Below are 14,818 nucleotides of genomic sequence, written 5' to 3' on the forward strand. Positions count from 1 at the left end.
CAACTGCAAGCGCACTGGTATCCTGGGCTACAAAATCTCTTTGGTTTACTTCACATAAAAAGCTTTCTTCAGCTGACAGTGCAGCTCTTTTCTCCTCTTCCTCCTCATTTGGAATTTTTTCCCCTTTACTTTGTTAGCGGCTGGACTTGAATCTCAATGCTGCATGGTTATTTGTGGCTTGGCTTTTTCCTCCGTTGCCTGATGTCTTCAGTTTAAGTCTCTAGACTGACTGGCTCCTGGCATTTTTCTGAGATTTATATACAGTCTTCAGGGCATTAGAAAAAAGCCCAAACCCTCCAGTTTTTCTTTATTGTATGCTTGCTAATTTCTTATCACAGTAAGATTTTAGAGCAATACAGTCTTTTTTTTAAAAAAATGAACCCTACTTTTAAAATGTTATGGCACAAATCAGGCACTAGACATGTTTTCACAGGATTCTGTACTTAAAGCTGCTAATGGCAGAACCCAAGTAATTATCTTTAATTGTTTTCAAGCATTTGGTATTTCCACACACATTTTCTATACCTCAAAGCAGTCTTAACCTAAAAAGACTCAGTATTTGTAAACCAAAAGAGAAACCCAGCTCAATTTTAATCAATTAAATATGACACAAAGAATTGCCTTTCAAAATCAGCTTTACAATAACGAAATCTTCAAGGAATGACAAATAAATCTGCCCATGACAACTCAAGCTCCTGTAATCTCCTGTTTTGTGGACTGGGTGCATCTTCTTAACAGCGAGCAGAAAATAACATATGTCCTCGAGCCTCCGTCTTTCTGGTTCACACAGTTGTGGTTGCCTCCCAGTGCAAGTAACCAAGAATAGGCCAGCTAGAATGGATACAGCCTATCCTGGATTACTTGAACCAGGCCACAGCCTTCTGTAAGAAAATCAATGAATTTTGTCCTTTATAAGCAAAGAACTTTATTACTCGAACAGTGTTCTCCCCCACCAATAACAATCATTTTGTACACTGCATTCAAATATACATGAAAAACATTTCTTTAGCTTTCAACAACTAAAAATAAGCAATTGTTCATTGAATTAAAAAGCCCCCACAAAACAAAACACTTAAAAACCCCTAGTTTTACTCCCTTAAGCAAATCACATTCGAGAATGAAATTCCAAGTAACACCAAATCAAACTTCCTAGCAGCCGCCTTACTCTTTGACACCGACAGCAATGCACAAAGGCACTGCGAGTCTATTTGGATAAAAGACAAAGGACTGCCACACTCCAAAAATCTTCACTTAGTGGGGATTAAAGCTACATTTAACACATGGTTTCTAATCTGGGGGTTGCGATCGCTCTGCGCTTGTTAAATGGGAAGCACACTCCAAAACAGTGGACATGTTCTTGCAGAAGTTACGTCAAGGGTACTGAACAGGTTGAACATCTTTCTCCAGCCACTATTTTCACCCTCAAAAAGCTTCCTCTAAAAAGCCCTCTCACTTGCAACACATTTCGCTGGACATCCCACAGTTTCTCACTTATAATTTGGTAGAGTAGGGGACCAGCTCTGATTTCCTTTTATTCAGAGAATGAGAGCGAAATGAGAGAACTGGCCAGAAGAGTGTCAGCTTGCATCAGAACTGCCCTTTTGTATCTGTGCCATCATTTCCAACACAAAGCGTGGGATTCATCTCCTGTAACTTTAGCTGCCCTGTAGACAGGCACAGTCTCTGCAGGCATTGAAAGACCCGTAACAGAAAGAAAGAGAGGTACCTGCACACATGAGTTATTTCCTTGTAAAATAAAATGACGAATCCTTTCTAAAGACAAGGTTAATTAAGCTAGAGAAAGAAAGATGGGAGAGGGTCAAGGGATGTTCAGAAAAAGCTATTTTTTAATCTAAGGAAGCTGGTTTATCCAAGCACCCTTTCAGATGATGATTTGAATTGTCCTCCCTATAGAAGAACAAGAGTCTTTCTGACCTTTGGATTATAAATGACATAAGGGAAAATGCACCTTCCCAAACTAAAGACAGCCTTTTTTGAATACCTCTGTTGCACAACAAAAAAATCACAACATTTACCATGACCAAAACTTGTTAGATAAGTCAGTTTTCAAGCGTACAGCAACTGAATTTGCCACAATTTGTATTTTTGGTATATAAGATCTGAAGTATCTTGTATAATTTCAAATTTCTTTCTGAATAGGCACTTCTGACATGGCGTTCTCCATTTGTTTTCCATGGGGCTCTGTCTAAGGCACAGTTCAAGTACAAAAAGAACTTGAACAGACAATCTCCCGCTTGATAAGATATCATGCTTACTGGTAAAGCAGGTAGGGATATGCACTACAGACAGTATGGTTCCACAACATTTCACATATCCTGTGATATTTTAAACAGGTGGAAGTATTTCCCAATGCCAATGATCAATCTTTGAGTATATAAACTGCTTAAGAAAATGGACAAACATTATACAGATGACAAATTTTGACAGATAACAAAAATTGTTGTTATTGGTTTGTTTATGCTCTAAGTGAATAAAAAATTACAGGTGTGAAGTGGGAACTGGTTGTCAAAGCTCTACAGTCTGTGTTAATGCACACTGGACCAAGCCAGAACATCCACTTTTATCCTTAAGATTATCGCAGTTTACAAATAAATAAATATATATTGCTGGATGACAGTACATTACTTTGCCTGCAGAGGTATTACAAACACAGGAATCCAAGACTTTGCCTATTCTGCATACCATATACATTACCTTTATTTCAAGGATCACAAATTCCTTACAATTAACTTCATTTCTACCATGCAGATGGGACTGAGATACAAAGGGATTAAGCAATTTCCTTGAAAATTATTGAGGAAGTCTCCAGCAAACCACAGAGACTAACTTCATTTGACCTCCTCTGTCAAAAGCATCCTTCCTCCTGTTCATGTTTAGGGTATGGACAAATCCACTCCCTTTGACGAGTTTTGGTTTTCTTTTTCCCATACGCAGTCACCTTGAGTGCCTAACTGCATTACGTTTGGTGAAGAATCTGAAAGTTTGCAGCAAGGAACGGAAAAGCAACAGGCTTTGAAGTGCTTCAGTGTAAACCCCAGTCTTTTATTGGGTTTTGTTTCAAAATGTAAATATATAATCTTGACAAGCTAAGTGATCACAATCCTAAGCCACTCAAAATTGTCAGGTAACCTATTTTATTCCTTTTCAAAAGCATTCTAGAAAGTTTTATGAGAGAAAATGTCTATGTTACAGCAACAAACAAAACTAAAGCTCACATCAAATGAGGACCAAAAATACCACAATACAAACCTCCCAAAGCATCACTTATGTGATGAGCATTCAGCTCTGGTGAACGTTACAGGTTTAAATACCGTAGTTATTGAATTTTTCTACATAAAACAGGCACAGTATAAAAACTGTCAAAGCTACTATCACTTTAAAACAGATTTAAGTCCACTGACTGATATTTAGTAATTATTTTAAGAGTAACAAGTACATGGATGGTTTTCATAACAGGAAATCTAACAGAACTATGAACTAACTTTATGATCTATCAATTGTTCCAAGATCAAAATATGGACGTGTTTGTCCAAGTAAAAATAATCCATATAAAAGACAACATTTCAAAAACTGAAGTGTTTAAAATCTCCATTAAATCTTATCCAGGAAATATTTGCTACTCAGTAACTGCATTGTCTTTAACTTACAACATGCAACAGAAGATGTTTCAAACAATTTGCAAGATTCATATATCAGAAAGGCTCAACTTCACATTAACCAGTATAACCTGTCTCCAGCAAGAACTTTAATGTCTGTCTGAAGAGGAAAATTTACGGCACTGTAATTTACTTCATTCGATGTTTTCAGAAATGACTACTGATTAAAGACACCAAGCTAAGATACATGAAGGGGACTGATTTTCAAATTATGGGTATTTTGCATTTACTGAAAACCATTTCTCAGAGTCTTAACTAAAGTTCTTAAAGAATAAGACATAAATTAGTCTCCCTGCAATTTTGTCCAGACCTTTTGAAGATGCTTAAGTGTATTAAAAGGTCCTATCAGAGGAACTTAAACTACTTGTAGGAAGAAAAGGAGACAGAACTTAAACACAGATTGTCGCAAAAGCTGAAGAAATGTTCTTCCTTAATACTTTTATAAAGCTTTGTCCATACAAACTACCAACAGACATTAAAGCCAACTTATGTCCTATTTGTCTGTGGAGGGAATAAGAAATGCAGTATTGAAGTAGTTTTTTCTGGGCCTAGGAATGTTTGAAAACATTTTAAAATTGACAGAGTCAAGTACTGAAGTCCTGAGAGAGATATTCTGGAGAACCTAAAAAGTTAAAATTGAGACTTAGTAGTTAGAAACTACATACCTGATCAAACAGGGATGCCTGTCTGGATGATATATTCCAGAGTACACAGCTTTTGTATTTTCCAAAAGGACAAGTTATTGAATGGAAAGCAGCAAATAGACAAAGATAACACTCTGGGACACTGAGGATATTTCCACTACTAGAACAACACTAAAGGAACAACAGTACTTACCTGATGTATGGTTCCATCAATTTCAACAGGAACGATGAAATCAGCATTGCTAATTGGCTAGAAAGAATGACAAGGATATAAATCAACATTAAAAATATGATTATTAGAGGAAATATTTCAGAGGCATAGAAGAGAAGAGTACTTACTTCTCAGGAACAAGTTAATAAGCATTATTGAATATACAGATCCACTCTGTGTATGCACCCTTTACACACGCAAGTCAGAAGCCTTACACAGCTCTGTTCACCAGATACTGCACCTCCCTTTTCTCTCATGTTTTTAAGCTTCATACAATGTAATAGGCTTTACTGCTTGAATAACCCTCACTACCACTGAGTGTTTACCAGGGAAAATATCTATTTGGGTAACGCTTTCATCAAGTCTGTGTGGATGATGACAAAGAAATTCAGCTATGTGTTTCACATGTTCTACTCTGGGTCATCAATTAGTAATTAATGAAAAATAAAGACAGTGGTAAAAGTAATACCTAAGATTTATATTTGAATCAGGAGCTGTAACAAGCTGCAACAAGACTTAAGTCGTATAGTTAAATGATCCACAAGAGGTGATACCTTAAGATCATGCTATGCCAATCGAATTAATCATGTAAAACTGCATTTAAATTCAAAAGGGAAGAACAGGCATACTCTGTCCAAGTCCTTGAATCCATTTTTGTAGTCTGTTGAATACAACTTATTTCTTAAGACTTACTGTAAAAAACTGTTGGTCAAGTAAAATTACTTTGGAAAGCAGGAAAGTGTCCCTGTAGACAGTTTAAGAGTATATAGTCTAATCTTGGCTAGGCAATAGTGGTAGTTGGGGAACACGCTGCTAACAGTGTTTACTAGTTCAAACAGACATCAAACTTGGCAGAATCCTTTGGCACAGCTCATGCACTATGTCCGTGATAAAAAAAAAAGTAAACATGCCTGGCTGAAGTTTGTAACTCATTCCATTATCTGCAGCCTGGAAATGGCTGAGACACAGAGCTGCCAAATACAGTTTTAACACAACTGATTAACAGACAGCATGCTTCATGGATAACAGCCTAAAACAAAGGCTGGGAGTAGTCTGGCTGGTAACTGGTATGGCATTACTAAGCTAAGGCTGGAAAACATCTTCACTCAGCTCAACCAGACTTGTACAGACTTTCCCATCTGGTTTTCTGGATCAGCCAATAGACTGATCTCAAGTACTACCAAGGAGGTGCCCCTGAAGAATCTGCAAGACTAGAAACAGTCTTCAAACCCATTTGGGGGGGCAAGGGGTTGCCAAGAAAGCAGAGAAGCAGCCTAGGTAAAGAGACTGAGAAGCTGATCCGAACTGGTGAGCCTAAACGGGTGATCTGTGAAAAACGGTAGGAGAAAAGAATCCTGCAGTATTAACTTGACAGCATCACTTCGATCCCATTCCCTGGAAAAACGAGAGTCTAATTCCACTGTCTCTGTAGCAAAGTTAATACGGAAGATGGTTTGATCCGACATTGGCAAGTGCTGTGTCAGAGGGCAAATGAGAAACTACACTGACTCTGACCAACCAGTACTGACAACCAAACCTCCAGAGCAGCTGATGCTGGAAACCATCCTATTGATGACCGCTGTGCTAGTATGAGCTAAAGAATTCCTCAAATATCCGCAGATACAATCTAGATTTTGGTTTTTTTAGCTGACATCAAGCAATTTACAAGATATATCCTCCTTCCTGCTCCTGAAAAAGACAGAGGGGAGGGTCCCATCTGTTATCTGCATGAAGCCCCTCAGACAGAGAAGATACTCTGCAGCATCTCTAATAGCCACAGAACAGGTACGCAAAAACGTTCTGAAGCTTCACCTTAAAAGAATCCCAAATGAACTGTCAGTAAGACTCAGCCACCAGTTTTCAAGTGGGTGCCAGCTCCCTGCATTCTTTGAAGAGACTTGCACGCACTTGAAGAATTTATATATGCATGACTCCCTTAAGCAAGATAAATAGTCTGTAGCAGCAGAAAAAGAATAGGTCATTTCAAGCTGCTAAGGTTTTGAAGCCCACTGATAAAACTACGGCTATTACTGAACTTTCTTAACAGGAGCAACACCAACCAGATGGCAGAGAAAACCACATTCTGTTTAGACAACTTCATTTTTGCTAACAAATAAAGCTCACCATTTGTGACTTTGTAACACTAACCAAACCACTCTAAACTACATATTTGCTTCCCCCACTTATGCTTTAGGTACTACGTAGCTTTCTTGTTGGCACAAGCGATAAGGAAGGGAGCATGGACTGGGGTTCTGTGCTTCATCATGATGGGAAGACAGGAGAGAAGTCTGCAACAATTTGCTGGATACAGGTTTCCAGGGTTGCACACGTCAAACACGTATGTGCCTCGAGTGGGAATCACAGAGACAGTGTGAAAGAAGACAATGTATTTCCACTGAAAATCTTTACTTCAGTTAGAACTGCTTCTATTTAGTAAAAAGCTGCAGAGTTTTAAATGTTCTAAAAGTGTTTCACAGCCAGTTTTGAATATGACTACATTCTAGACTTGCATGTGGTTTAATTCATTTTATACAAAACCATGTTTACATCTCCTTGATTTAATAATTTAAGATTTTTGCTTCTATTATTGTTTTATGATGGGAATGATAACTATAATGTCTATCTGTTCCTTTTTTACTCTTGCCAAAGCACCCCAAATTTTATTCCTTTAATATGCACTTAACATGAAAGACTAGTACCTCCTTAAAGCTTCACAAATATGCAGGGGCATAAAAAGACAAGAATTACCCTCCTTCAGATGTTGCTGCTTTCATAAAAGAGCACTTTAAATACTTTGCCTTTCTGGTTGTGTTAAAAAAATTATCTGCATTTGAAATATGAAGCCTATTTCATAACAGAATTATGAATTCTAAAGTATCATGTGTTTTAAATAAAGCCTTTTGTACTAAAATTCACAAATTTATGTATGCTTTTACAGCTTTTAAGTGGGGACCTGCCTGGGCAGAGCAGACATGTTTTAGTGAAAAAAAACCCCCAACCAACCAAACCCCCAAAAACCCCAACTAAAAGAAACTGCAGAAGTAACTTGATTATTCAGGCAGAGCAGCGCATAGAGGTGTTAAACCCCCTGCTCTTATGGAAAGCCATTGTTATTTTTGATGACCACAATGCGTTTACTTCAGCTGAAGTATTTCCCTTTGTGAAACAAAATCCAAACAGTATCCCTGGACAGTGCCAGCCACTGAACAACTAAAGCCATTTCCTCCTACACTTGGTTTTCTCTTACCACATCACAGGGCTTCACATTAAGATAATGCCATCATAGCCATAAGACTCTAATACTGCAGAAACTCCAACATTTTCCTAACACTATTTGATTCACACAAAAAAGGACCAGTTTTCTTTTCCTATCAGAAAACATTATTCAGTGTTCATATTAAGTAGAATAGTCTTTTGATTTTTCTTAAATATCTGTTTAACATCATTTAAATACCCATTAAATATCATTTGAATAAGTGGGATAATTAAAATGAGCCCACTAAGAAAGCACTCTGCAATAAAGGCAAACCTCAGTCCTACAAGAAAGGATTTATACTATGTCATACAATAAACTTGTATTTCTTTAAAAGAGTTTAAAAAAAACCCAAACCAAACACCTAAATTGAATCTCATTTTGTTTCAAAAACCAGACAAATCACAGTACAAAGTTACCCACAGCATTCAGAAAGCAAACTTTCGTTTTTACATTTCAGGTAACACTAAGCCTAATACTTCATTATTTTTATGTAAACGTAGACTTTTAAATTCAGCTTTCCCTTCCTATTTTTGACTCTCATTTAATTAGGAAGGCATGGTCCCTCCTGTCCCAATCCAGCTGTGTTTCTAATCTCCCTGAAAAATTCTCAAGCACAAGTTCAGTCTGGGTATAGAAGACAAGGATCTGGCACTGAGGTTAAGAGGTTCCTGTATGCCACCACAAATTGTTATATACCATTAGGCACAATAAAGACAGAGAAGAGTCTGAGTTTCAGTTTGAGGCACAGGAATATTTGTTCTAGTATCTCCATATAAGGTCTTCTTTAAGTCAACAAAGACGGGCTGTTGCCAAATTCTAACCACAACATGAATTACGGTTTGCATATTTAAATGCTGGCAGCTAAATATTGCAGGATTAAAATGTTGAGTTTATGCTAGCAGTGAAAAATGGAGTGCAACCAAAACTAGAAGACTATAAAGTTGATGGTAACTCTAGTTTGCTACTAGTAAGGAAACTTACTATTGATTCTTATAAATTCTCCAATGCAAGTATAAAACTAGCAGATGCTTTATCATGTCTTGACATTTGCTAATCAGAAATGCTACCAGTACTCGGAGCCAATTTAGGTTATTTGTATTTCTGAATTCTCCTATTCTAACTTTAGCTCTACTTAAACAATAGAAAAATACCACTACTTCCACCACATGCTGAAATCTGAAGGGTTATAAAAGTTGCTTCTAGAAGATGACCGACTCATCAGTGACAGCTAAATGCTATTTGCTTTCCTGTTGTGAAAGCTAAATACTTAAAAACACTTAACTGTGATTGGGACAGCAGTCTGACACAGAAAGCAATTTTCTCAGCCACAGAGCACAGGAATCACTGGTGCCCAAAATCTACTGGTTTAAGGTACGTCTACCTGGCATAAAGCTGTGCTGAGTTTTCTGTTCCCCTAGTCTAACTATGGCATCATTTAAACATCAAAAACTAAACCATATTTTCAGAGCAACAAGTTTTATACCTGTTAAAATACAGGTCCTTGTTGGAATAGTTACCATTTAAAGCCATGAAGTCAATACTATTCCAGGCCTTGCTATAGTCAGTATGACTTTCTCAGAATCAAAAAAAATAGCAACATCTATGTAACTCCCCTTACAGCTAAATTAGGACAAATAATCATAGGAGTAACAATGAGAACTACCAGGCATCCTGGGAGAGCCTGTAAGACTAGTTAATGCGTTAAAAGGCTTAACATTTCCCGTAACATTCACTGACAGATTCAAGTTGCAAGAGATTGCTTTTGAATTTACTTACCTTAAATGAACTGTGCACTAAAGTTTCATCTAAATCAATGACCACACACTTCTTCCCATAGTCTGATGCTGTCAGTTCTGGCAGGAGGTATTTAGCTGGTGGCTAAAAACAAAAAGAAGAGAGGAAGACAAGAAAAAAAAGTAAAACCTCTATTGAAGCGGCACTCTTCTGCCAACATTACTATTCTAGTAATTACTGGGAACTGAAATACATGACTTGAAGTTGAATGTTTTTCTGGGTTCATTGCAAGTACATGTATGGAAATAAATGGCTCATGCAATACCCATACAGACTTCTCTTTTTTTTTTTTTTTTTTCCCCTTTCTTATTTTTAAACAAGAGACTTGTTTGGAATGATCTCCAAAACATTGGAAATGGAAATGGTAAAACACCACCACTAGCTAAAAAACAATAGAGAAAAATAAGACATTTGACACAATGATTTCTTTTTCCAGTGGCCCTCCTCCCAATGCCTCGGTTTTAGTTGCTGCTGTTATCCTATTTATAGTCAATGCCACTTCCAGCTATATCACACCAATGGACCTTTACACCAATTGCTATTTCTGTTTGCCGTGAAAGATGCTAAAGTGGAGAAATCCATCCTGAAGGAAGACAGCATTACTAATTTTATCTTCCAGGACATGTCTCCACTCTCATTTTTACCACTTGTGAGGGTGCTGACCAAAAGCTTTCATGTGGATTACGTTCCCAATCAAGGTATTAAAATTGCAGTATAAAACCTAAACTAGGTTCTTGTATAGTACAGTGCCCTTACTAAAAAATGGTACCAATTACATGAATTGACAATTTTTCTGAAAGCAATGCAGACAGTCACATAGACTTCCGATGGCTCATGCCCCACTTTAATATCCCAATTTGCAATACAACTATGTTACTTCAGACTTCAATACTGGATACTTCTGAAATAACAGAAATGGGGAAGAACACTTCCATTTGGTGCTGAAACACTGGGTTTTTTTGATGAAGGAAAAGGACTACCTTTATAGAAAAATATCAACAGGGACAAGCTCAAGACTGAGAGGAAATTAAATTAATTAAGAATTGGATACAGAACTCTAACTTCATTCTTTTGCTATCTTTTTATCTGTTCAGACAATGTTGGTTTGGTAAGGATGCACCTATCGTGCTTTTTGTTCTTTTCAATAGCTTTTTGTAGAAGTGCTTGCAGAGATCTGAGGCCATCCCTTTGCAGACAGTGGGAGACAAACAGATGAGTCAGACACCCTCTGAACACCCTACAGCAGCAAGTACAGATTATTAACCACTGATGGATTTCAGACGTCATGTTAAGTTAATAGATACTGGCCAATGATGCCTAGTAAGTTCCTGTTTAAATGAACTACCTAACAAATGAGATTCTGGACTTAAATAAAAGTGTCTTTAGCTAAAGTATAAATTACTGGGGGATTTTTAGGAGTGCTCACTGAAATTGATTTGGTTCCTTACAATTAACATCAACAACAGTTTCTTCAGCTACCAAAATGGAAGCTGCCTTGCTTACAAGCCACTTGTCTCAATGCATTTTCTCTCAGCACACATCTAACAATGACCTTCAAGAAAAAACAACTTCTGCTTAATGCTTGTAAAGTACCCATCCATCACAGTAGCCTAGCGAGGCTGAAATTTATAGGATGCCCTTTCTAGGTGATAAGACAGTCCCATGTATACATTACTTCAACAACTGCTTGAGCTCTACCTCTGCTCGTTTGCAACTATGACCAGATCTAAAGAATTTCGGTTTTTCACTCCTATTTCAAAATCCAAAAGGTATGTGGGCACCCCACCTCAATTTTTCTTAGTAAGAAGGATCCAGACTTGCAACCTAAACATTTGCAACCTAAACAGACTAAAAGCTTATTGAAAGATAAATCAAACCCATTTGAAGACAATCATCTTCAGAACCCATGTTCTGATACTGATTTCTTGTCTTTGAAAACTACAAACAGGTAGGAATATCCTAAGAAACCCTAAGCATACTGTTTTTTTTTAAAGAATAGTTTTGTTCATTTTTGTACTCTTAAAGACTGTTAGTATTTAGTTCGAATATTTGACTAAGTTAATCTGCATAAAGAGTTCAAAGCCAGCAATTTCTTCTACCATGTGAATTCTTTTTCAAACTGAAAATGCCTATATAAATGGAAAATAGATGGAAATAGATACTCTTTCATATAAAAATATGCATATGAAAAATATGACCACTGCCTTATCACAGATATCTTTGGTTTTTATCTGGAAACTAGTATGCCTGTCATCTAGAAAGGGACGGACATACACCAAGAACTACAAAATGTGAGAACCTTGAACTCAGAGTTTCTCTCCCTTTTCAGTATTGCCTTAGGAGATAATGTGTAATTATTGATCTAACTTCATCTACCAAGACTACACCTCAAGGTTTTTCCTGGGGAAAGTCTCCCACTAGGGCACACCAACCTTCCTACAAGCTTTCAGCTTCTTGAATTCAATCTGATCCTGTTTTCAAAGACACCTGGTCAACAGTTTGCACATTTGAAGATCAGAAGAAATAAATTTTGTATTTCAAAACCTGTGTCTCTGTTGCCCTCAACTTTGAAAACACATTTGGCACCTGATAATCTAACAGGGATAAGGAAACTATTCTGAAGCTGAAGGCACTACAAGTTGCGAGACTGCTAAACATCTGGTGTAGGACTTTGGAGCAAGGATGAAATTTTTGAGGCTTTAGGAACTTAAAGGATTTGTATGTAGGGCATCAGTCCGTTTGTTTTGCTGTTCAAGCTTTCTGATCTAAAGCAACTTCCACGTGCCAAGAGCAGCAAAGCTTTTAGGCAGAAACAAGCATTACTCAATGTTGTATTTTAATTTCCTCACTAATGGAGACATATCCAAGAAGAGTTCCAGTTACCAGATTTCCATCATAATTAACAGTGAATAGTTATGGATCTTCGATAATTTTTTTAAAACATAGTAGCTTTAAAGTTATCTAAGATGATTAAGAGTACTTAATTGTAGCTAACAGCAACTCATATTTACTATGTAATACTCTCCAAAAGACTGCAGACTTCCACAGAACTCAGCAGAAAAATAACATGTGGTATCTCAGTACTGTAAGTCCTAGCTTGGTCTTCAATTCCAACAAGACATAAATTGTACACAAGTTAAAGCTTTTAAACTAGTCACTGTTTGGGATTTATACATTCCAGCTAGGTCTCATGGCTGATCAGCTTAACAGACCTTGTAGTGAAACGACTGCTGCACTGCTTCAGTCCCGTGGAAATAGTATATTCCCTAAGAAAAAAAAAAAAAAAAAGGGGGTGGTGGTGGCAAGAAAACAGGACTTTTGGTTGAAGCATAAACAGCTGGTCAACATAAACCTTTCAGAAATTTACTGTATAAAACAATCATAAATTTTCTTCCCTGTAGGCCCGTATTTCCCACAGAGACAAGTATCAGAATTAATAAGCCCTCTCTTTGTATACTGGAAATGTTGTCTAGCCTAAGTGCAGCACATTAATTTGGTGTTCATTTTCCCTTCAATTCACACTTTTGGTTGCACTCTACATAGCTAACAGCTTCTCCCAGCAGTTACGCACCAAAATACTCTAATAGAAGATAAATTATTCCCACTTAAAACACAGCTGCCAAAAAGTGCTAGCTCCTGTTACGAAACAGGCAGTTCACAAAATTTCTTCTAGAAAAAGTTGTAATAAGCAGTTGTCTAAATGTAGGTAAGGACAAGTGAAAAAACAGTATCCCAGTCCTAAGATTTAACTTGTGCAGGGATTCTGAGGACTAATTTTGGTATCATTCTTTAATACTGTGACTTTAAATTGAACAAAAGAAATGGACACTCCAACTCATTTAAGAAGGTGCATGAGTATGGCTTTGTTTTTTCCATCTACCTTTTTGTTCAAAAGAATGAAAATAGGTGCTGAAGTTGCTATGGGTCTACTTTGATTTCTCTACCATACTCCTTTCCAAACAAAGCTGAGAAAAACCCATGAAAGCAGAGGCATCCTGAGCTATACTTAATATATGTTTAAGTCAGGTCTATCACAATGTGTCAGCTGCTACTGTTTTGTCTGAATTTGTTTGTGTTTATTTCAGCCCTAAAAATAAATAATTTTGCAGTGTTAGGGAAAAAAAAATATCAATTACACTGCTGTTTTATCTATGCCTTATCTAGAAACAGTTTCAGAATACAAGATACAAACAGGATAAAGTTCATCTTTAAAAAAACCCCAAAGTCACACTGTTTCTATTTTCTGAAAAACCGAACTTGAAGATGGCATGTTTCTTGCTTAGCAATTATCTCTATCAATAACCAAGTGAAAATTCATATTAATTCAAGTCTTTAAATTAAGTGCAATTAATGCAGGAAAAATCTGATTGAGCAGAAGATATACTTCACTGATTTGCACATAAATATGTACATAAAGCGTCTGCACATATGTACATAAAGCAATGGAAGTTTTCAAACAGGTGACCTCAGCAGACTGCCAGATTTTATACATGCATAATAAAGCTCCCGCAAACCTAATATTTTGACTGGAGGCTTCAACTTGGAAGTTTAGTGAGCGGGGAGTGGGCTGTACTCTTTTCAGAGTCACTAAGGAATTCTCTAAACACTTGAAGTAGTTATATTTGCAATGAGCCCTATAAAAAAGTTAATGTGCAACTTAATTGTGACCAAGCTCACTCTGTGTCTGTTCAGAAGATTCTTCTCCTGGCATGTATAATACGTACAGTTGAAACAGCCTATTTCTCATCCATGACCCTTAGCGGGTCTTAATCACACCATTAAGGACAGGTGTCCTCCAGCGCTCAGGACAAAAAGCCCTTGTAAAACTGGCAAAGCAGGACCAGGAGCTTTAATTTTAGGCATTTTTCTAATATAATGTTGCATCTTCGTTCCTACCACTTTATCCATAGGCAGCTCACTTCTGTCTTTATTTAGACTATTACATACTAATGCTTGCTGGCTTCTGTTTGACAGCCAGAAGCACTCTGATACTCAGATAGTAAATGTCACACAACTGCCTGCGGGCAACGGTTGCTTGACAACACGTGCATGTCCTGCTGGAAGAAGGCATCGGATGGCACCGGAGAAGAGAAATGAGTGTGTTTAAAGTCACCTGCTCACTGAGAACTCTACGTCATGACTGCAAAGGTAAGTTAATTTTACTGCCTTATTAAAGTGCTGGGAACATAGATCAACAAAATTACAGTTAAGCTATGGAAAAAAACAACCCCAAAAC

The 14,818-nt window shown here is 37.2% G+C and overlaps 1 protein-coding gene across 6 annotated transcripts in view; it reads right to left on the reverse strand.

Annotated features, from left to right (window-relative positions):
• Positions 1–14,818, reverse strand: part of CTDSPL (CTD small phosphatase like) — an 85,891-nt gene that overhangs the window by 13,146 nt on the left and 57,927 nt on the right. For 3 of the 6 annotated variants that reach the window (XR_007505766.1, XM_049797992.1, XM_049797996.1), the window contains exons 4-6: positions 12,795–12,848; positions 9,565–9,666; positions 4,515–4,571 (exon numbers count right to left, since the gene is read on the reverse strand). Coding sequence is in view for 5 of the 6 variants with exons in the window: in XM_049797992.1 (XP_049653949.1) it covers positions 4,515–4,571; positions 9,565–9,666; positions 12,795–12,848 (213 nt within the window). In the remaining variant the exon portion in view is untranslated. The remainder of the gene's footprint in view (positions 1–4,514; positions 4,572–9,564; positions 9,667–12,794; positions 12,849–14,818) is intronic. The other 3 variants (XM_049797993.1, XM_049797994.1, XM_049797997.1) reach the window with 1 other exon arrangement.

Source organism: Accipiter gentilis, chromosome 4, assembly GCF_929443795.1.
Source record: "Accipiter gentilis chromosome 4, bAccGen1.1, whole genome shotgun sequence".
Taxonomy (NCBI): domain Eukaryota; kingdom Metazoa; phylum Chordata; class Aves; order Accipitriformes; family Accipitridae; genus Astur; species Astur gentilis.